Source organism: Drosophila albomicans, chromosome 2R, assembly GCF_009650485.2.
Source record: "Drosophila albomicans strain 15112-1751.03 chromosome 2R, ASM965048v2, whole genome shotgun sequence".
Taxonomy (NCBI): domain Eukaryota; kingdom Metazoa; phylum Arthropoda; class Insecta; order Diptera; family Drosophilidae; genus Drosophila; species Drosophila albomicans.
The window spans coordinates 10,161,599-10,184,281 of record NC_047631.2 but is presented as its reverse complement, the minus strand read 5'-3'; the positions used below and the strand labels follow the sequence as shown (position 1 = coordinate 10,184,281).

The 22,683-nt window shown below is 42.4% G+C and overlaps 3 protein-coding genes across 3 annotated transcripts; 1 reads left to right on the top strand and 2 right to left on the bottom strand.

The window, feature by feature from the left end:
• Nucleotides 1–12: 12 nt before the first annotated feature.
• Nucleotides 13–14,078, bottom strand: LOC117573876 (PP2C-like domain-containing protein CG9801). Its single transcript, XM_034257353.2, has 4 exons — nucleotides 13,692–14,078; nucleotides 2,711–3,007; nucleotides 1,792–2,651; nucleotides 13–1,731 (listed from the first exon to the last, which is right to left on the bottom strand). Exons 2-4 carry the CDS (start codon nucleotides 2,848–2,850, stop codon nucleotides 473–475), a joined length of 2,259 nt encoding a protein of 752 aa, XP_034113244.1. The 5' UTR covers nucleotides 2,851–3,007; nucleotides 13,692–14,078; the 3' UTR covers nucleotides 13–472.
• A 497-nt stretch (nucleotides 14,079–14,575) lies between these two features.
• Nucleotides 14,576–20,371, top strand: LOC117574237 (protein NASP homolog). Its single transcript, XM_034257951.2, has 5 exons — nucleotides 14,576–14,740; nucleotides 18,304–18,637; nucleotides 18,704–19,317; nucleotides 19,379–19,656; nucleotides 19,714–20,371. Exons 2-5 carry the CDS (start codon nucleotides 18,327–18,329, stop codon nucleotides 20,011–20,013), a joined length of 1,503 nt encoding a protein of 500 aa, XP_034113842.1. The 5' UTR covers nucleotides 14,576–14,740; nucleotides 18,304–18,326; the 3' UTR covers nucleotides 20,014–20,371.
• On the bottom strand, nucleotides 15,707–22,435 carry LOC117573278 (uncharacterized; the record flags this gene model as incomplete). The annotated part of the gene is made up of 4 exons (XM_034256365.2): nucleotides 15,707–16,915; nucleotides 16,972–17,109; nucleotides 20,468–20,710; nucleotides 21,085–22,435. Coding segments are annotated over 4 exons (2,013 nt in total), but the record flags the coding sequence as incomplete, so codon positions are not given.
• Between the last annotated feature and the right edge of the window lie 248 nt (nucleotides 22,436–22,683).

Genomic DNA, 22,683 nt, shown 5'->3' with positions numbered 1-22,683 from the left:
GCAGTTTTTGATGCGTTTATTCAAATGTTGATTGCTTTGCGCCCGCTAAGACACAGCCGCCATAGGAATCTAAGCTGTGCGTTTACGACGTTTATACGCATCGCCTTATCGTTAATTCGCAACTGCTTTTCGCGATAAGTCGTTGTGTGTAAGGACTATATACGAAGGTGTAAAAATATGAATTACATTTGCTCTTTATCATTTTTGTGTATAGTTTAAAACATTTGAGGCAATTTGTCCGTTTTTTGTTTTTTTTTTTTTGCGTGTGCATTTCAAAAATGGCTAAATCTATGGCTGACGAACTCGCAAGGATCACATATATGACATATGACGTCTGACTGAACTTAAGAAGAAGCTACACGAATGGAATACCAATTAAATAATATATGTATGTATGCATGTATATTAAACTACACCGTTATGATTACTTGTTTATGTATATTTATGAATGTTGTGAATACGCGTTGAGTGATTAGAAATTGGTCTCTTTGAATTCCTTAGACTGTAGCACAGGTGCCACGTTGCCATTGCCACCGCCACCTCCTCCTCCACCTTTCGTAGTATTATCATCGATGGCATCCGCTGATGTTCCACCCACAGTATAAGCGAGCACCGTGGCATGATCCAGTTTGCCAGGTAATGCAGAGAAGGCGCTACTGTCGACGACACGTTTACGTGCCGCACGATGCTGCATGCGATTCAGCTGCACCTCGCGCTTAACGCCATCGGGACCAGTGGATAGCTTGAAGAAGAGTTCGCGCTGTTCGAGCGTCTTCCGACGCGCCGAGGTGATCATGCGCACGAAATCGATCAGCAGATGGCACAGACGACGCGCTGACGAACAAGGCGAAAAGGTGCCGTTGATGCCATAGCTGAGCAGATCCTCCAGGCGATAAAGCGTCAAGGCGTGCCGCTGCGGACCCGTGACCAAGGGCAGACCCATTGCTGACTTTGGTATGCGTTGCACTGGTTGCGCTGGCGCATTGGCAGGCGCTGCAGTTGTGACACCGTGACGCGCATCGATTAGCGTCTGGGAGCGCATATACTTGGGTCGACTAGGCGCATTGCTGGGCGGACTGCCGGCTTTTGGTTGGCGCGTTCTCGCTGGCGGCGTGGCCGATGACGAATGCAGTCGCGCGTAGATCGCTGAAGCACTTTTATTCTGACGCTTGGACGCCAGATTGCCGCCAGTTTCTAGATGTTGCATCTTCACATCTGGTGTCCAAGCCTCGGCGAATTTGCCCACCACTGGATCGAAGTTATCGCTGATGCCGTCTGATGTGAGAAATACTATATCGCCGCGTTCCAAACAGCTCATTGAGAAGGTGAGATTACTCAACTCAGGTTTGTTGCCATCAGCGGGTCCCAAAGCACCGAGCGCATCACGCATATCCCGCATTGAGCTAATGTCGTGAGAGCCTTGTGTCAGTTCACGTACGCCATGCTTCTTAGAGTACACATAACCCAGCGAATCACCAACGTTGCAGGAGCACACAACATACTTGCCGGGCGCACCGTCCAACGGCAAAACCACCGCAATTGTCAGTGTGGAGAGCGCGCCACCAACCTCAAGTATGCAGCCATGTCCCTCCCACAGACTGCGCAGCAGACTGACAAACAGTTCCTGCGTGGTGGTCGCCAAACATTCCTGCGATTGCCCAAAAACTGCGCGATCCAAGTAGTCCAGACAGCCATGCACCGCGGAGCGAGCAGCCAACCGAGCTCCATCGCCTATAGATGAGTTAAAGAGAGAGTGAGTTGGAGCAATAGGAAATAATATCAACGGCTTACCCCAGTTAACGCCATCGGCCATTGCCATAGCGGCGGCTTCGCCACGCACCACACAGCCATAACAGTCCGCAATGGGATTGCCCATGGGCTCTTTGGTTAACATATTGTTTTCATACAGCGACACCGAGATGCCATAGGCAAAGTCACAGTCCATCTGCCAGTTGTCCACACCAGCAACTGGAGTACTCAGTGTGCTGTTACCGCTGCTGTTGTTGGATGTCGTTGTGCCGCCCTGATTACTAACTGCCTCACGCAGCAGACGCTCACGTTCCGAGTTCCCATCTCCCGCGGCTCGAGTGGCCTCAGTCTTCGCATTCAATAGATTCTTATTGTTCTGATCCTGGGCAGGACTGCTATTGCTAACCATGCTCACTAAAATTGTGGTGGCCTTGCCGCCTGCTTCGCTTGGAGCAGCCGAAGCAGCTGGCACGGCATTAAGGCTGTGCTTTGAGTTCTTTCGCGAGCGCATGCCAGCAGCATTTGAAGTTGTCGTGGAGCCCGTTCCCGTCGCCGGCTGATCCGCATTACTCTGTCGCCTAGAGCCTGTCGGTCTGGCGAACTTATTGCTCAGACGTGTTGAGGAGTTGAGCGCCGAGACTGGCGGCGTGCTCTTGCGCACGCCATAGGCATCGTCATTCTCCTGCTGTGTGTCGATGAAGTCAATATCATCCGCGTAGCTAGCGCTTAAATGCAATTTGGAGCGCTTGATGCCCGTGAGTCCCTCGTCGGGTCCCGTGCAGGCGGCAGTGATAGAGTCCGAGCCGCTGGCATAGCGACCCAGCTTCAACACCGGCATCTCTGTGGGATTCTGTCCGTTGTAGATCTCTGGACCGCCGGGCAAAAACTCGCGTTGCATGCGACTGCAAGAAAAGGGAAATGAAACAAGCCTCTATAGTTCGAGACAGGATGCGTGACTTACCCCTCGAGATATTTGGTGATGAAGCTGCCATCGTCCTCGTTCTCCACGTTGCCGTTGACCCGCCGGCGGCCATCGCGCGGTTCCGCAATGAAGCTCAATTGTCGAAAGTACGTGGTGACCTTTTGGCGCAGGGACGGCATCTTGATGCCAGTGAACTCGTCCAATTAGAGATGAGTCTTAATTACACACTGTGTGCGGTATGCGGGCGGTGGTTATAACTGGGGTGGGGGGATTCACCGCCTCCAATTATGGTGCATTCACCTCATCGGCGGCAATTGTTGTGAGAGAAGTCGTTGCCTAAAGAAGATGAGATGACGAGAGAAGTTGGAGAGTTTAATTATCAATAAATTATGCAATTAAATGCGGCATCATCTCTTGCCAGGATGTGCACTTAGTCGCCACGGGGCATGCGAAGGCAGACAAAAAGCTAAAAAGGATGATTACCCTTACTTCTAATCCTAAAACAGTTTCTCCTCCTCCCGCCGTCTATTCATTTAGAATGAGGAAATGCCTCAAAGGCAGCTCATTTTGGATGCAGAACGAGAGTTGTGATGAAGGGGAAACGGAATGAGGAAGAGACGACGTCACTTTTGAGTTGAAAATGACGTAAGTTCTGTGGGATTCGCATGATTAATGAACTGCTTAATGGTCGGGCTCGTTGCCTTGCGAAAGATTTCAGACGCTGATTATCCCAGAGAACAATTGTTTAAAGATGCCCGCTTAAATTGCAACTACTTGGCATTCAGTTGCATTGCGATTAGCAGCAATTGTGTTATCTTAACAATATAGCCGCAAACAGTTTCTACGGGCAAAAATAAAGTACGATTGAAACTTATCTCGCATACAATATATAGTAGTTAAAACAGACGGGAATAAGATGAATTTTCGCACAAGCGATTTATATAAGTAATCAACAGAGACGTAACATGATCGAGATGTGGTGATCGGCTAGCTGATACTCTACGAAAGATTTCTACAAACAAACTTAGTGCAATTTTTATAACCAAGCGAATTCATTTTATGCGGTTGTTTATTAACTTAAAAATTAATAAATGTTTATTTATGGCATGTAGTTTCTTTATTTATTATATAATATTTAGACAATTTGAGAAACCCAGTCTTTTTGCAAGGTAAAACATTGTAAACAAAGTTATATTTCAGCCTCCTAGCACTTACAGCTTGTTGTGTGCCTCGTCTCGATAGTTTAGTTAGGCAGTAGAGAAGCTATTGGTCCTAAGATGGTAAGACTTACAATTATTTAACTTACAATTATTTAACCGGACTGTGATACTTTACGTAGGATGGAAAATAACATCTTTGCCATAAAGCAAGTTGACATAACAGTTTGTTAAGAAACGGCTCAAATTTTACCACACCCTTGGTCTAGCACAGTCGAACAAGCTTGCTTAGTTTGTTTACTTGTTTGCGTATGGAAATTAGATGCAACCAATTAGATTCGCTTGACGACCAGTCAACCATATATGTAGACTCACTTTTACATATCATATAAAATATTAGGCATACCGCATTTATACTATTTTACACAGTACAATTAATCAGCCACAATAACAGCTGTCAACTGTTGATGTTTGTTTTTCTAATTGAAATTTATCGCACTTCAAAAGCATGCTTGACTTGGGATATAGAAATTTCATATTACAAACTTCCAGTTGGCGCCTTTCTATGCGATTCTCCTCAGATGTTGTTTACTTACATAATGGCACCTTGACAATAAAGTCAAGACAAGTCGACCTTAGGCCAATCTTTTTCCATTTGAGTAGACAATAAAATGCGATACAAAGACTCGCACTCGGGTTATTTGAGACCCATTGTGGCTATTCAATTGTCCATTAGACACGTGCCTCTGTGTGACGAATGGTCATTTACAACAGAGTTGCCAACATGTTGTGCAGATTGTACTTGTTTTTCTTTTTTTTACTGCTTTTAAACTTGTTAGTGTTAATATGTACAACATGTAAAATTTAATTAATGTCGCAAGCAATTTACAAGATAGGGTTGCCATGGTGGATGTTAATTTACTCACAGATGACAACTCTGTGCTGGCATAATTATGAATGAAGAATAGTTTCATGAGTCTTTTGTATGCAGATGCAGATGCAGAGACGAAGTTGATGTTTGTCGTTCCTCGTGCTGCTTTTGATTGACAGCGGCAAGAGCAAGAGACAGAGAAGAAGGTTGTCTACCAGGTGGCGCTGTAAAGTGGAGCACAGCACATGAATGGAAAAATATAAATAAATGGGAATTATGTAAATTGTTTGGGCCGCTGAGGCGGATGCTGTGGGTGCGGCAAATCTCTCTTTGAGATTAATGTTGTTGTTGCTGTTATTGTTGCAGCTAAATTGAATTGTTTGCGGCGCTGAAGTGCAACATTTCAATCAGTCTGATTGATTGTGGCGAGTATGCGCTTTGATGCGCTTCAATGCATCGATTGCAACGTACATCGTGCAACGTGCTGCATGCCACATGCAACAGGCCAACGACAAGGGGGAATTGGTTAATTTCATTCGAATGGCATCGCAATGCTTGTGGCAATTACTATTCTAGCAGAGCACTCTTCGCTTGATGCCTCTGCTGCGGTCTCAGTTGCCTTGGCTATATAATTAAATTACTTTCCTTGATATTTTGCAATGATTGATGCGTGATCTGCCAAGGGGGAAGTTCAATTCAATTCAATTCAACAACCTTCGACATGCGACTGAGCTGCAAACTTGTTGGTTTGTTGGCTTTGGCATTGAACAAAGTGATTATTGCTTTAACACGATTGAGTTTCGCAGAAGAACTAAAGAGAGATAGAGATAGGCAAATAAAGACAGATAGAGGCAAGAGTGTAAGACTCTTTACTAAAAAGTAGAAAAGGAGGCAAATAATTTTCTTTGTTTAAATTAAAGTCAATCTCCTCATCAACCTTTTATTTTTACTCTTGGTACTTATTGCAAATGGAAACAAGATTAACTAAGGAGTAGTTAGTAGACAATCCTATATTCTTTATCAGTATTAACACCACATTTTATTTACCATTTTCATTATATTAAGCGTCATCTATATTCTTTATAAATTCTAGTAGCCCATTCTCTTTTAATCAATTTGTTCGACGGTTGGAATGCGGCTTGCTTATAGAGAATATAAACTACGAATTTTAAAATTGTTAATACGCGGTTTGGTTGCCAAACACTTTTCAAGTTTATCTTTCATTTTACGCAGAATGTGAGTTAGCAAATTTAAAAACAAATGCAATTGTACACGTATTGCCTCAAAGTCATATAAATTCCGATTTCCAATGTCACCAAAGCTTCACAATGATTGTTCAATAAACACCAAACTTATTTCAGAAACAATTAAGTTTAAATAAAAGAGATTCGTCTGGCATTCTGCTTATATGACTCTGTGAGACTCTTCGTAAATATGTCGCAACTTTAACGTTTATAGGCTTGGCTCAGAGTATTTCGTAGTCTACTATTCTTGCTTGTTTATCAATGCTCTGGCATTCTGCTGTCCGCCCCGATATGTGTTCCATCATGATAGCGCTTTAATCAACAGCCGATCCCCACGATCTCCACGTTCCCCACATTCATGTATTTATGTGCTGCCTGTATATGTAAATGTTCTGCCAGTCGTGTGCCACATTTAATCGACACTTTCAGCGGGCTGTTCATATTCAAGTCATCAACATTTTCAACACTCTCGGCTAATCAGGCGTGAAAATAGACCCAAATCGCAGCCAACAATTGCGTAAGAATCCATTGGAAAAGGGGGAAATGGGAAGCGTGTAGGAGACAGTGATCCGAAAGGGGTGTTGAAATCAATGTACATAAATATTGAACACATTTAGTAGAATTTTAAATGCGAGCAAAAACAAAGACACTGCGTTCACCGCACTTTCCTCTGGCCCGCCAACTATAAATAATTAAATGATCGTATTTATAGCAACGCTGCCAGATGGCAGATGGCACAAAATGTACACAAAAACCAAACCCAATCAACAATGCTATGACCTGAACCCAACCCAGTTGGATCTGTCTGTCTGGTTGTCTTGCGTTTAATTTGTTTCTAAATTCGCAAATTCGCTTGAAAGATTTATTTTTTGTTTGTTTACGCGTTCTAGTTGTGTGTGTGTGTTTGTTGTTGTTGTTGTTCTTGTATTATTTCCGCTAAATGCGTATAAATAATTGATTGAGTGAACCCATTGAAAGAGTTTTCCCTGGCACCGTTAATTGTATTTGCACTTGCATCTCATCAAATTAGAGAGACAAGGTACAAGGGCAACTTGCAGCTTGCATCGGCTTGCAACTAGTGGCAGGACTCGTGCAACATTTTCTAAAGAGCTGCATAGAGACCGTGTGTGTGGCAGGTTCTTTTGTGCGTGGCTGCTGAATAGTTGTTGATTTAATGCTCAACCAAGTGGGAAACATGCAGCAGAAAAGTCAACAAACAAGTTAGCATAGACAGTTAATGGCTAAAAGGAAGGGAGGGAGGGAGACGGAGCGACAGCGACACAGTTAATAGCCGTCGGCTGCTAAAAAGCCACAATGACAAATGCGTCGACGACGCGCTGAAAGATGATGATGTCGACGATGTGCGCTCAGCGACTTAGGCATCTCAAGGTGGCTGCTGCATTCATTCGGGGGTCTTGCCATAAGTCAAGTGCATTGCTAGACGAAAAGCCATTCAACATAAAGCAACACACACACACACACGCACACACTCGCGGAAAAGAAAGTGAATGTTTTTTGCGCTTTGATTCATTGTTAGTTTCAGCCAAGTTTGAGCTATGTTTTTTGACCCAAAACGAAAGCTGAAGGCCATCAATTCATAACTTTGTTAACTGCCAACACAAGTCATGCATTATAATGGCTTAGTTTTCGTTGCTTGTTTTAAGAGAACTTAAGAGCATAATTTCTTAAACAACACACTATCATACGGGCAGCTTAACTAAAGAAGTAACTTAACAGATGAGACTACAAATAGCTTATGAAACAAATGAATATTATAATAAACAATAAAATTGTAGCAATTAATTAACGATTTGATTTAAAATCTATACGATCTTCCAGACGAACTTATACCTGTTATAATATATATCATTTAATGATAAATTATATATAATTTAACTTATGAAATATGGAGTCAAATCTTTCTAAGTTAAATAAAAGTAAAGCTAAACGAGGAAGTTTTACTTTAAATACAAAGGAATTATGTGTTACATATGGTTAATTCTCTGGTAGAATTTGTCGCATGCGACACTTTTTAAAGAGAAAAAAAAAAAATAAACTGAAACAATTTTAGAAATAATCACTATATTTAGAACTTAGATTGATTTTAGGAACTTTTTCTGTTTTACGACAAAATATATAAATAAATTTTCAAAATAGAAAAATAATTTCAAAATCATTCTTAGCTCAAATTAAATATTCATCTAAACGATATAGAATTTTATTGAATATTTTTTCATTTATATTGAAATTAGATTGAAATTGCTAAATTAAGATACTTAGATAAAACTTTATAGCATTTTCCACTTAAATTTTTATTGATCTCACCCCAAAATGAACTCATTAATGCGACTTTTGATTTTTTCTTTTATAATTTTGTTTATCGATCCACAAAATTTTGCTTCTCTCTACTCCTAACACTTTACGTCAAAAATAAACATAAATTACTATATCTTGTGTTTCAAAGCCAAAATAAAAAAAAGGCTTTCACATTTATTTCAGCGCATCTCTGTAGGGGAATTTAAAATGCATCATGCCCCGAATTTTCTCTACATTTTTCTAAATTCTTAGCATATGTGTAAATGGTAGGTAGTTCCCCACATCTAAATATAGCATCGGACCGACAGAGTCTAGGTCTATTTCGGTTCTATTCAGGCGCAGTAGAATGTGTAATCAGGTGTAAAGACGCCGAAATGAATCATGAAAGACGTCAGCAGACTCCCAGAGTCCAGGCACATCCCAGAATGCAGGCAGACTGTTGGCCTGTTGTTTGCTGCTATTTGCAGAGTCCAGCCACCGCTTGGGGCTCCATTAAAATCCGTCTAATTAAAATTGCATGTGATGAAAATGGCATACACAAACAACGTAGCACACAATGCAGTTCCTTCACCTCGTCGTTAAGTCGAGGAGTGGGCGAAGAAGTGTCGTGTTGTCGTTTGGGGTGCTGCATGGAGTTCGCCCCTATTCATGCCACATGCTGCATGCTACATGCCACATTGCCACATTGGTGCCAGTACCAGTCTCGGGATTAGGCTGGGGCATTGCTTAAATTGCCAGCTAATTGGCTTTGGAGTGGTTGTTGCGTGGTGCGTTCATTTCCTGCAACAAGCTGCACGCCGAAAACAATTTGCATTAATGGCTAGCGTTGGAGGCAAGTTCCATTTTCCACCTTCCCCATTCCCCGCTCTACAATCATCATTATTTCCAGCTTCAAGCATTAATGCAACACTCGAACGTGCCGAAACTGAAAGTGTGAAATAAAATCCATAAACGGAAAAGTTGCCTACAATTTCGCTATAAATTTGTATTGCATTCTGTTTGATTCCATTGATGCCATTGTTAGGGGTAGCTGGGAGGTATTGCGGGCGATGCCATTTGATGGCATCTTACTGTGTCAAAAATGCACTTTCACATGCAATGCTTTGACGTCGAAGTCGATGACGATGACGATACTTGGGGCCCACCGCCTGTGTTTTATCGCCTGCCATAATGACGCATTACTTTTTACCCCCTTGAAAGGGGTTGCGCACCACCCCCTAGAAAATGTGTCAGCGAGTGAGTGTGAGTGTATGTGTGAATTCCATTCTCTTATCGCCCATTTTCGTTGCATGTTTCAACCATGTGCTTTTGGGGTCGCGCCTCTTGGCCCCGTTTCTCGATGGGGACCCCAAAAACTTGAACGAACTTCCTAAGTCTAAGTAAGTAAATACTTGAGGCAAGTACAATATGAGTGAGACTTCGTTCGACTCGAGTAAATAGGGCGAACGGGGCTCTTTCTCGCCTTTTGTTTTATGGCTAAGTCGACAAACTGTAATTACCAGTTTCAGCTACTAGCAGATGACTAAATGAGCGGGGTTTTTCCCTACAGCTGCAGCAAATATAAAGACCATTTTTTTTTAGAGAACATGTATCAAAGGAAAAGTTGAGGAAAGTAGACATTAAGCTCATAAGTAAGACAACAACAGTTTTGCTTGACTTCTAAATAACGTTCTATTTTCATAGAATAATGAGTTGTATCAGATTTTCATTTAATAAAGTGCTTGTTAAAGCTTCTTGTGTCTATTTAATATCTATTAATATTATTACAATCCAATATATTATCCCTAATAATAAATGACTTAATTAATGAATTACTCAATTAATAAATGACTTAATAATCGTCATACTTATTGCCCTAAGATTGTAAATAAAAAACAAATCTAAAAAGAAAATTCCACCTTGCATAATTTTTTATTATTATCTAAGCGCTTTGCCATAATTAGCTATAAACCTATGCAAAATTTGTTGTCATTCAAGGCATTTCCTTGTTCTTTTATAAGCTAAGTTGGCGTTTGTTGTTCAATGGATACATGACAGGCAGTAGCTCTAGCTCCATGTAGGACTTATGATTGCAGTGCACGGCACAACACAGCACATGAATAAATTAGCCTATGGGCACGGCCGCAGAGTAAAAGGCACGGCTTCAGTTTCAGTTTCAACGTCAGCTTCGGCTTCGGCTGAATGACAGGCTTGTCTGTCAGGCATACTAATAAGTTTAATAAGTTGCCGCAATTGAAAAATCAACTGTGAAACTCCCCAACGCAAATGCCAAATGCAATGCGAGTGGGAGATCTGGAAAGCTAAAAAGGAGAAATACAAAAAAGCAACACTGAACTGAGTTGCAAGACAAAGAATCAAATACTAAGTAGAAAATGTAAATGAAATCTAAATGGTTTGGGTATCAAATGCAAAGAAGTCAAGGCCCGGCCAAAGAACTGTGCGAAACAAAAGACCCCGCAACATCAACATCAACAACAACAACATCAACAACAGTAACAAGGGCAACAACTGCTTCCCCTTCTCAGTTGTCTGCTGTCTGGTGTCAAATGTCTGCCCACTGACGTCGCCAGCGTTTGGTCAATTTAGCTGTGCCAGGTGCCATTGCCATTGCCTGATACCCACGCTCTCCTAGATATCGAGTAGTAGCTTTAATTTGAGTTTCATTGGCCGGATTAGTCATCGTTATAAACTGGACACGACGCGTGCTTAGAGCGAAAAACAAATAGCTAAAGAATTCAATGAACTATTGCCAAAGCTTTGAGCTAATTGTTTTCGATGATCTTGATGAGCGTGAATCATTTTCGAAAAGCAATTCTACAAGTTTAAAAGTTTGGCAAATTTATCGACTCTCACATCGTTAAATTATTGCTAAAGAATGAAGCTCTAGAGTTCTATCGAACTCTTTAACCAGTTAATGCTTTGGGAATAAAAACGAGCCAAACTATATGTATATATCATAAAATGCCACTGAGACAACAAAGGAGAAGCCAATTCAATGGCTGGTTGGGTGATTGGGTGGTTGCTTGCTGTCTGGCCACCGAGCTTGGGACCGCGCCAGCTGTGGCGGGAGTTAGACAGACTGGGGCGCAACTTTATGCAGCATCCCTCGTTTGGGCCAACAGCAGTTGGCCTGAACAAACAACCCCAAAAAGTGACTTCCCCCCTCCGTACCAAAACAGAAGCATGTGGAGTGCATAGTTCACTGCCAGCTGCTGAAACAACAAAAACACCAGCAACAAAATTCTTTTTGCCTGCTGGCGAAAGTGATTGAATTCCAACAAGATTCGTGGCGCCACAAGAATTAAGTGCTGGAAAAACTTTCTCGCATGAAATTAAGGCTGCATTGAATCAGCTGGAAATCTTTTTGACACGAGCATGCGAGATTTAAGACGTAAAGAATTGAATTGAAAAAAGGCCATGAAAGTTGTAAAATGCAAATGCAAAGAGAGAAATATACGAATAGAAATTTGTTTAGCGGCTCGAAAGTTAAATGAAATTCCGATATTGCAGAAAACTATCAAAATATTTAAGGTTTATACATATTATACGGTTGTAAAGCTGAGATAAATATAAAATTATAATTCTTATTAACTTAAAAATATATAAATACTTATGTAATATAAATGTAAATACTTTTCAATAATGAATTTTGGTTGTTATTCTAATTGGGCTTTTTTCTCTAATCAAATATGTCATAAATAATGAATCATGTTTATAACCAAAAACCCCTTTTTGAAAGATTTTTGATATTCTTTCCATTTTTAAAGCTTTTTAAATAAATTATTATTGTTTACATGGTTGTAATTCAATTCTTTGTGGAGACTGCAAACGAAACTAACAAATTGTGCAATTGCTTTTTTTTGTAAATTAAACATAATCTTTTACATATATTTTTGTTTCCCCGTTTTATTTGTCATTTACGTAACCCTTAAGCCTTTCTGTACGATTTTCCACACACTAAGCGGCCAACATATTGTGGCTGGACAAGAGACAGAGAATTTAGAATTCATTTCCTGTTATTTTCCGCTTTCCGCTTTTGCCACAGTTTACACAGCGAACCAGGCGCTTAGGAAGCAACCTCCAACACATACGCCCAAGGTATCTTCCCCCAATCAATTTGTGGCATGCCGTGCACTATGTTATCCTTGGCAAGTGTGCAGGCTTAAGGCACCCGCAACGTCATCATAGCCCTCGTCATCATCATCATCATCATCATACTCGACCATCGAATCGAGCCGTGTCATGTGCCGCTTTGACGTTGCCCCGGTGGTTGCATGTAGTGAATAGCCTGCTGCATTTGGAAATTGCCAAATGTTCTTTCGGTTTTTGCGCAGTAAAAATAACTTAACTGACGACAGGAAACGGGACACAAGTGATGCGGGGAACTTGCGACGTCAAATTTAGCAAAGTTTATAAAAACGAGGAAGCTTTATTTATTCCGAACTGACAGATGCCCTGCATTTTTTAGATCTTGCGAATGATTTACGTTGTAAAATTAAGTATACGTAATTTTCCAAAGTTCAAGAAAAATAAATATTTTAGAAACTGAGCATTGCTCTTAATATCTGTCAATCTGGGAGGGTTTTAGATTTGTAATATTTAAAGTCAACCAAATCAGTTTTGCATTTGTAATTTTTAAAAATATTTATCGAACAATTGTTTAAAATTACATGTATCCTTTTACCGTTAAAAACCTACATGACATCTGAGCTCCTGTCTAAGCGCCAGTGTTGCGAAAGAAAGTGGGGAAAATGACAAGTGGCACGGGAATAGTAAATTAAATGATTTACAGCTGCAGTAGCAAATTAACTGCAGTTAACACAATTTGACACTAGAGCCTCTTTTAGTTAGACCAATTTCACGCCATATTCAGATGAACAATTGAACAAGTTATCACAAACTTCATAACGAAATAAGAAACCGGTTATTGCAGCAACAACAACAGCAGCAGTTGTGCGAAAGCTTTTACGCAGTTATTGTTGTTGTTTTTGTGGTTGTAGTATGATGACGGCGGCGTCGCAGCAGCTGAGATTTTGCAGCTGTCTGCGAAGTGCAGAGCAGGTGAATCAGAGGAATCCTCCCCACAAACACAAACACACACACGCACACACATCGACATCAGCAGGCAGTCAACGAAGCAGCATAAGCATCAGTAAAAACAATGAAGACATCGGCCAAGTTGAATGACAAAAGCAACAAAAAATTAAAAAACAAACACGTACACATACACGCTAGCATACCAATACATTCTCGCACTCACTTTCGACAACAAAGTGGAGCAAGGCACAAAACAAAATAAGACAAAAACAAAGAGTCAAAGTTGATGGCGAAGCGTCATACGACTAAAAATCAATAGAAGTGGGAAGCTAACTAAAGGACAACAAAACAAAGAGCAACAGCATAAAAACTAATAAATACAAACATATACTTACAATAATTGTTATGGTCGGTCGTTCTTATCGGGTGCGACTACTACGATGGATGCTTTTACATATGTTGTTGGTTGGCGCCACACACGCACGGGCTGTTCTTGGTTGCGGGTGGTGCAGGGTGGAGGCGGGTGGTGCAGGGTGGAGGCGGGCGGCAATGTAAATGGCTGTTTCTTGGTGGTGGTGTTTGTCAAAATTTAACCACTAAGGGTAACTTATTATTTCAATGTTTTAGTTATGAAGCGCACTATTAAAATTTGGAGCAGTATGTAAACAAATTTATGTCGTATTGCCGTTTGTTTATTCAAATGTCAACTTCGCCCGTAATTAAATAAAATTTCGAAAGCACGACTTGCACATCCATTCACAATGACTTCTGAAATGTAACTATTGCCGTTGAGAAATGGCAGCGTGACCACAAGTTTAATTTCGAAATGTGCTTTTGGGGTCAGCAAATATGCCTAAAATATTGTGGCTGGTAACACTTGAAAACGGATATTGGTATATTAAAAAGATTTGCGTATTTTTTTTAAATACATTGTTTCTTCAATACTCCACTACAAAACGAAACACTGTCTTGAAGATTTTTTTCTAGCATGTAGATCTCACGTAAAGAAGTTCTGAAAATTGTATTCTTAATGAAGCGAAAATCCAATAACTGAATCATTGCTGTTTTTTTTTAAGATTAGCACTGTTTTTCAGCATTTTAATACCAAAAAAATTGCATATGTTCGTAATGGTCGAACAGCTGATTAATTTGAAATTGAACTGCCAACTTGTTTGAACTGCCGATTGCTCAATGGCTGGCAGACCTATCGACACGCGCAAATATGTGAGTTCAACCGATATCTGTATATGCGAAGGTGGTAACACAGTGTGACCATTTTCATGTTCTCGTACATATCGATAGACTCGCGATAATTCCTCTGTCTTCTTTTGCATTTGGCGGCGCTCGCTCGCATAATTTTCGCAAATAAACGTAATTTAATTGTTGTGTATCGTTAAAAAGCAGCAGCACAATTTTTTTGGATAACTACACTCATAATTTAAAGGTAAGATTTTGTACATTGATGAGAGAAATGCCAACGCTATAGTACTTAAAATTCGCAACACACATATACGAACACACACTGGTGCATGCAGCCAAATACACTCAGACATGAGATTTTTGCGAATCTCGTGTGTCCAAATGCTGTTCATTGTCATTATTTTATACAAGTGCAAATATGTGAACTGCTACGTAGTTATTGTGTTAAAGCATTTAGGCCCAATTGCGATGCCGGTGTGTTTCTTTTGCGCGGGCGGCAGCGGTAAGCGGCGAATGGCGGGTTCACACACACACACGTACCTAGCGACGCGCGCACATACACTCACACATGCATAGGCACGCACTCACACAGGTGAATGAACTTTTTTGCGTTGTTTTGTAATCTTGATTTTTTGCAGTCATACATGCATACATATGCATGTATGTGTGTACAAGTGTTCATACATATTTAATTGTTTTGAGTGCGTGCTAATAAAAAACACTTTATCTTAACATGGCTTTTTTCTGCTAAGCTCTTCGCTCCTGAGGCAAAGCAAAGCTGACGACGATCCTCGTCGATTCGTCCCGAGTTCGTTTTTGTTCGCTCATTTGGCAGCTGCATCTTTTTTTTGCCCATTTATTGATATTGGCTTGGCGCTCTTTTTTGAGTTTGTTTGTTTCATTGTGGCGAAAATGTCGCAGACGTTTTCTTTACTTTTCCTTCATACGGCGAGTTCATTTGCATATTTGCTTAATTTGTTTCAACAGCAGCAGCGACAGCAGCTTGCTCAATGTTAATGAACCTGCGGTCGCATTTCGCCCGATATTTGTACAATACAAAATTTCATAAATTTCGCACAATTTTCTGTTTTGACGCTTTGCACGCGTTATAAATGATTATTTATAGATCACGGCCGTGTCTTCCCCCCTTTTTTCTCTTTCCAGAAAAGCAAAAAGAAATTTGACAAGTTGTCGCTTAAAGAAATCGCAATATTTTCATATTTTATTTTTATTTTTTATTAATATTTAATTTTAATTTTTATAATTTTAATTTATTTTTTGGTTTTTGGTTTTTCTCTATTTAAGGCAAAGCGTTTGCATAAAAATACACTTGTTGGTTTAGTTTCAAGAAGTTTTGTAAACCATAGTTTAAACTTTAAAGCACTCTATGTATATTATATGGTTTTTTGATGTTGGTTTGTTTCCCGGAACTACTTTTTGCATATTTGCATAGGCCCCACTAACTTGACATTGGTAATGCTCTAGAGGCAAGCGAAATTGTTACTATATTAAAGCGGCATCAAAAGCAAAAAGCCCCGTTTGGGAATTTGTAAATAAACCCCGAACATTTCAAGTTCTACTTTGTATCGATAGTTGTTGTGTATAGAGAGTTTTCATTTGTTTTTCTTTTTTTGGGTTCTTTTTGACATATTTCTTTTTGATTCGTGTAGAATAGCTAACAGTAAATATATATATATAATGTATACAAAAATTTTATGTGAGAGAGTTGTAAATTTGATTTACAATAAGATTAAGACATAATTGCAATAAGTACAAGTATAAGGTATAATTTATACGTATTAATATAAGAACAAGGCAATTGATTTTTTGTTGCGGGTATTTGTAGGTTTTCTTTGTTTTTTTTTTTTTGGGTTTTGGTACATTTTTCAACCAAAGATGAGAAGGGAAAAATACAGGATTAATTATGTAGAAGAATAGAAGGGAAATTTGGGGGAAGCTCAGAGTATGTATTTGCCCTTGCCCCGATGCTCCGCTTGCCGCGTCGACGATGTGGCACCCACACCCAACAAATAGCTGGCACTGGCGCCGCTGCTGCTGCCACTGCTGCTGTTGGTGGTGCTGCCATAGCTGCCATAGCTATCGTAGCTGCCATAGCCGCCGAGCGGCAGGGCGTTTAGCTAAATCATCAAGGCCGAGAATGGGTTGTAGCGCATGATCTTCGACAGCAGAATCCATAGCACCGATGTGATCGCACACAACACTACACCGCCCCATCCCAGATCGAGGCTCCACGAGGTGAGGAACACGCGGGCACCCAGCAGCGGCTTAGCCACAATGGCCACGCCACCGGGACGCGCCACAATGCCGTCGACGGTGCCATCGTAATCGCTGTCCAGCATGGGGCGCCCTTGCTGCCGTTTAAAGTGGATGATCATGAGCGTAAACAGCGCAAAGAGAGCTAGGAAAGAGAGTAGAGTTTGTAATTGAAGATTAAATCCTACTGCAGTTACTCACCTGCCAGCAGATACATGACTCCCGTGATGAGAATGGCACTGATTTGACGCTGACAAACGCCAAAGGCGCCTACCAAAGCAGCGCTGCCCAGAATGATGAGGCAGACCAGTGAACAGGATATGGACAGGTTTTGCATTCCTTCAGACGCAGACAAGAGATTATTTAATTAATCTTAATCAAACATATATTTTCATAGTGGGAACGTTAAATTACAAGGGATGGGGAAACGCATAAAATTCACATTGCAAAAGCCAAGCTTAAAGCGTTCGAAACATGAATGATGGATTGTATAATGCATCCAGCTGGAAAGTCAATAACTTTAGCCCGCTTAAGCCCGCCTAGCAATCTCGTATTAAATATATAATACCTTCAATCAGAACAAGAGTTAAACCAATTACCCAATTGAGTGCACAGACTGCGTCAATGAAATCGAGCGCAAAACAAACTGACCAAAAACCAAAATGGCCAATGCGATTTACAACGTTTTGTAGCTCTTGTCCAAGTGCTAACCACAGTATGACCTATATTTAGAGCAGCTTAGAGTGGTAGGAAGAGGTGGAGCACACGTGTCTATCGACAATGGTTTGGTGGCCAACAGAGTTAGTGACTGCTGGGGTAATTACTATATGTATTTCATGTCGTTATCTGCGACAAACACAGACACACACTCATTCATTTATTATGTCCTCGACTCTGTGTGGTGGCTACTGCATAATGTAGTCCTCTTTCGAATTCTTTCCTCTGGGGGATTTGTGTTAATGACTTGTGAAATGTGCGGGCAGAAGAGCAGGTCGAACGATTTAAGCCTGTGTGTGATTGTGGGATGACCTGATCCAGAAAAATGTACAAAATGTGTATGTGTGCAAATGAATGCTGTGCGTTGTGCGGTGTTCTGGTCTTGGCGAAAAGCAGAATAAAATGCAAGATATACAAGTAAAGATTTTTGTTTTTGTTGATTTTCATTGCCGGTCTCTCTACATACATCTAAGGTGACGTCTAGGGCACAACCTCTACAAGTTTTTGTTTTTGTTGGGTGGGAGAAAGGAATTTATGTGTGGAGTCAACGGATGAAGTGCCAATTGAGGTGGCAATCAAGAACGTAAATAAAAAAAATTCGACAAATCAATGGAAACCAAAAGGGAAAAGCCAAATGGCTTTGGAAATGATTGACGCAGTTAATACTCTGCTCATTTCATAGGTGTTAATGATTTATTTAATACTATGTAAAAAAAAAAGCTGTCCATAAATCTGTATCAGCTATAATTCCATTTAAACAGTACCATATTTGCATCAACTGATATTAACTGAATTTCTATAATCTTCCATTTGCAGTTCACTTGCCAAAAAACGCTGAAATGTCCGCTGAAGCTGAAGCAATTGTCACAACGGCTGCTGCCGACGATGTTGCAGCACCAGAGAAGACAGCCGTCGAACCCGTTGCCGCAGATACTACTCCTGATAAGAAGGCTGTCGTGGAGGACAGCGTCAAACCAGAGCAAGATCGTGAGGAGAAAATACTGAAGGGCAAGGAATTGTTCAGTCAGGGATCTCGCAACTTTCTGGTTAAGAGCTACGACGAGGCAGCCGATGAGCTTAGTCAGGTCTGTCAGATATACGAGGAGGTCTACGGCGAGTTGGCCGACGAACTGGGACAGCCACTGTTGCTGTAAGTATTCTGAAGTAATCAATGTTTGACAGAAGCAGTTAAATTGATTATTGTTTTCCTTGGCAGCTATGCAAAATCGCTGATTGCGATGGCGTTGGATGAGAACAAAGTAATTGATGTACCCGACGAGGCGGCCGACGATGAGGACGAGGATGTCGATGAGGACGATGACAATGAGGACGGTGAGCCCAATGAAGACAAAAAGTCAGCCAAGGCTAATGGAGCAACAAATGGTAAAAAATTGGACAGCATCAAGGAAGGCAGTCCCTCCGATGAGGCCGATTCCACTGGCGATGCCGAAAGCTCGAAGGCTGACAAGGAAGAGGGCGGCGCCAAGCCGCCAACAGGAGTTGACGAAGTGAGCAGCAGCAATGGAAACGTTGCTGGTGGAACTAACAATGACGATGAGCGTCCCAGCACCTCGAATGGTAATGGAGATGTCACAGCTAGCACCAGCAATGGCGCAACAGCTAGCATGGATGTAGACCAAGAGGAGGATAATGAGGAGGGCGAGGGTGTCAGCGGCAGTTTGCAGCTGGCCTGGGAGATACTCGAAGCAGCTGCCAAGATATTCTCACGCCAGGGACTCAGTGGATTGCCCTACTTGGCCGATGTGCAGACAGAACTGGCCAATATTGAATTTGAGAATGGCATTCTGGATGCAGCACGCGAAGATTATGGTAAAATAACTTGGGCATAATTTTTTGTCGATTAGCTACTAAATTTTGCTTTTATCTGCAGAGAAAGCGCTGAAGATACATGCTGAACTGCCTAATAAGAATCGTCGAGCTCTCGCCGAGTTGCACTACAAGATCGGACTCACATATCTGATGCAACAGCTGAACAAAGAAGGCGCCGCCGCTTTGCGCAATTCTAGTGTGCTGATCGAAGAGGAGATCAGCGAGAGCAAGGCCAAGGAGAATCTCACGGAGCGTGAGAAGAGCAACATGCTCGATTTGGAGGAGACCAGACAGGAGATTCTGGTCAAGATACAGGAAATCGAAGAGACACAGGCTCAGGTAAGCTCAGCAATACTTCATGAATCAAACAGAAAGCTAATCTTGTTTAATTTATAGACCATCGCAGAGGTGCGCGCTGCCTTGGACAGTTATATTAAGCCCATGAGCAGCAGCAATGCTGGCGCAGGAGCTGGATCTGAAGATGCAGCCGCCTCGTCATCGACAGCAGCTACTGCGGCTAATGGGGCTGCGTCCAGCTCGTCGTCATCGACAACATCGGCTGCCTCTTCGTCGGCCATCAGCAGCAGCTCGGCCAAGCCAACAGATATCACGCATCTGATCAAACGCAAGAAGCCCGAGGAGCCCAGTTCGGAGGCCGAGGCTGTATGCTCGCCAGCCAAGCGTGCTGCGGTCTAGAATTCGGTTCCATGACTGCACATTCCAGTTAGACATCTACTCACATTCACATCCACAACACACAACAAAAACACATGTCACATTCTCACACATCAGCTACTTAAAAAACACACCCACTCACTACTACTCCTCCCTCTTCCTTTATTCTCCTAATTAAGTGTAAACTTTTTGTTTGCTGTTTTGAACTACAAATCATCCACTATAAGTCTGTAAGATTACAATCACAATTAGTGCTAAGTGCGTTCATAAAATAATGTTTTTATATTAAAAAAAGAAGAGAAACTAAAAAACGAAACGAAATGGGAAACGAGTGCGAGTACGACGAGAACGAATAATAAAGGGAACAATTGCCTCGAAAAAATGAAATCAAAAGGAAATGGAATGTAACGAGGAAAGGGTCTTCTATATGTGAGTCAGAAGTTTATTCAGGGCTGGATTGCGCCACAATACGTACTCAGATGCGGCTGCAGTGTGATGACCTGTGACTCACTGTGCTGCCAATCGTTGCGCTGCTCCTCGCCACGCGCGTTCTCCATGGACCCAGCCAGATAGTTGACACACGGTGGCGCACCGCGTGGAAATTTTGGATTGCGCCGCAGTTCCTGTAGCTGCTGCATGGGCAGATCAATGCACAATGTCCAAATGCCGCCGTGCATCGGTACCAGAAACACTGAATCCCGTCGAAAGCGATGATCGGCTGTAATTAAGAATTGCAATTATACAAGGCAGCATAACTGGTTAACATAATTGAACCGATAAAGTGGGGTATTTTAATGAGCGGACGGATGCTTAGTCCAACCTTTTTGTCTTGCATGTACTAGTATTATTATATTATTTAAAGATATGAGGTTTATTATGACGAAAAGACTTATTGCTGGTAATGCAAATATCAGTAGGGAATAGTTTTGAGAAATGAAGTAAGACTTCACCAACATCTTTTCATAGTATGCAAAATGTGATTTGTAAATTAAACTTTAGCTTTCGGTTTTCATTCTTAAACTCTGCTTTGTCTCGTCTAAAGAGAATAGTTGCCGCTAAACGAGGACAATTTCGTAAAGATTGTTAACTTACCCCTTTTATCCGGTTTGAGCACAGCGACCTTTTCATCGAGCAGCCACTCCAGATGCAGCCCAGAACGATTGGAGTAACGATCCAGACTGTTGCGATCCCACGTCACGTGCTCCCAGTGATCAGTCATGATAGCAGCACACAGCATCGCCGTGGCGCTGGTTGTCATCAGGAGTGTGACAAAGAGGAACAACACTGGCGGCGGTCCCATGCAGCAGCTGGAGCAACAGGCACTGGCGCCTGTTCCGCTGCCCATGCCGAGACCGTCCATGTGCGAACTGAGCGATGTGGATGTGTCCAATCCACCAACACCACCTCCAGCACTGCCGCTCCCCCGACGCTGTATGACCTTGGCGCAACTGTTCTGCCGCAGTAAAATGCTGTTGCTGCGTCTCAGACTCTCAACGGCAGCAGCCGCTGCCGCTGTGGTTGCTGCGTTGCCAGCGGCGTCAAATTGCAAGGAGCCGCCAACGACGGACGAGGGATGCTCATAAATGCTATTGTGCCGACTGGGCGCAAAATAGTAGCAAGTAGTTTGACGTGGCGTCAAATCGGTTAACTCTGGTCCCGCACCACCGGGCAGCTCCTCATTGCTGCTGGAGTAGACGATCGATTGCTTGAACTGATTGGAGTAACAGTTCTGCTTGAAGGATTGCGAAGATGGTTGCTGTTGCGCTGATGCTGGAGGCTGTTGCACGTACAGCGCCTCGTAGTCGCAGTGATGCGGATTGCGATAGATCACCGGCCACGAGCGTGTCGTCTTCGAGTTGTGGCTGTAGCTGTTGGTCGTTGTGGTGCCCGTGGTGCTGTGTGTGGTGGCGGCGGTGGCAGCGGCGCAATGTTCCTCCACCAGCGGTGTTAGCTCGTTGGGTGCCTCAATGTCGCCTCCAATTGATTGCAATTGCTGCTGCTCCTGATCCTCTTGTTGCTGCTGTTGCTGTTGCTGCTGCTGCTGCTGCTCGTCCAGTTGCGTCGTGGTTGCCAGCTGTCGCTGCAAGACGTTCTTGGCAGCGCCGCTGCCACTGGCCGACCAATTGCCAGGCTCGGCGGTCAGCAAACTAAAGTCCTCCTCCTCGACCAGAGTGGCGTTGCCCACGGCTATGCCTAAGCCTGGCGAGAAAATGCTGTTAGACGTCGGCTGTGAGCGGCTGCGCAGCAGCGTAATGTGTTTGTTCGGTGCATCATGTTGCAGCTGTTGTTGCTGATGCAGCTGTTGCTGACCGGCGATGGTCGGCGATGTGATGCTCACCTCCGGCACACATCGTGCCGTCACCTTGTACCGACTGCCGCTGCCAACGCTGACGCCGACGCCAACGCCAACGCCGGCCGCGGCAGCGCCCTTGGCACGCACCAGTCATAAGTCAGAGCTCTCGCGTTTTTTGATCTTGTTCAAGCTCATGTGGTTCGTGGTGTATTTGGTGGTTGTGGTGGCTTTGGTGGTGACGTTGGTGGTTGCTTGTATGCTCAGGATGAGGGTGTTGTTGTTGTTGTTACTGTTATTGTTTCTGTTACTGTTGAGTTTGATTTGCTTTTGTTACTAGAAATTGTGTGCGGCGCCTAAAAGTCTACTATGCCAAATTGTAACTTTGCTTGTGCCACAAA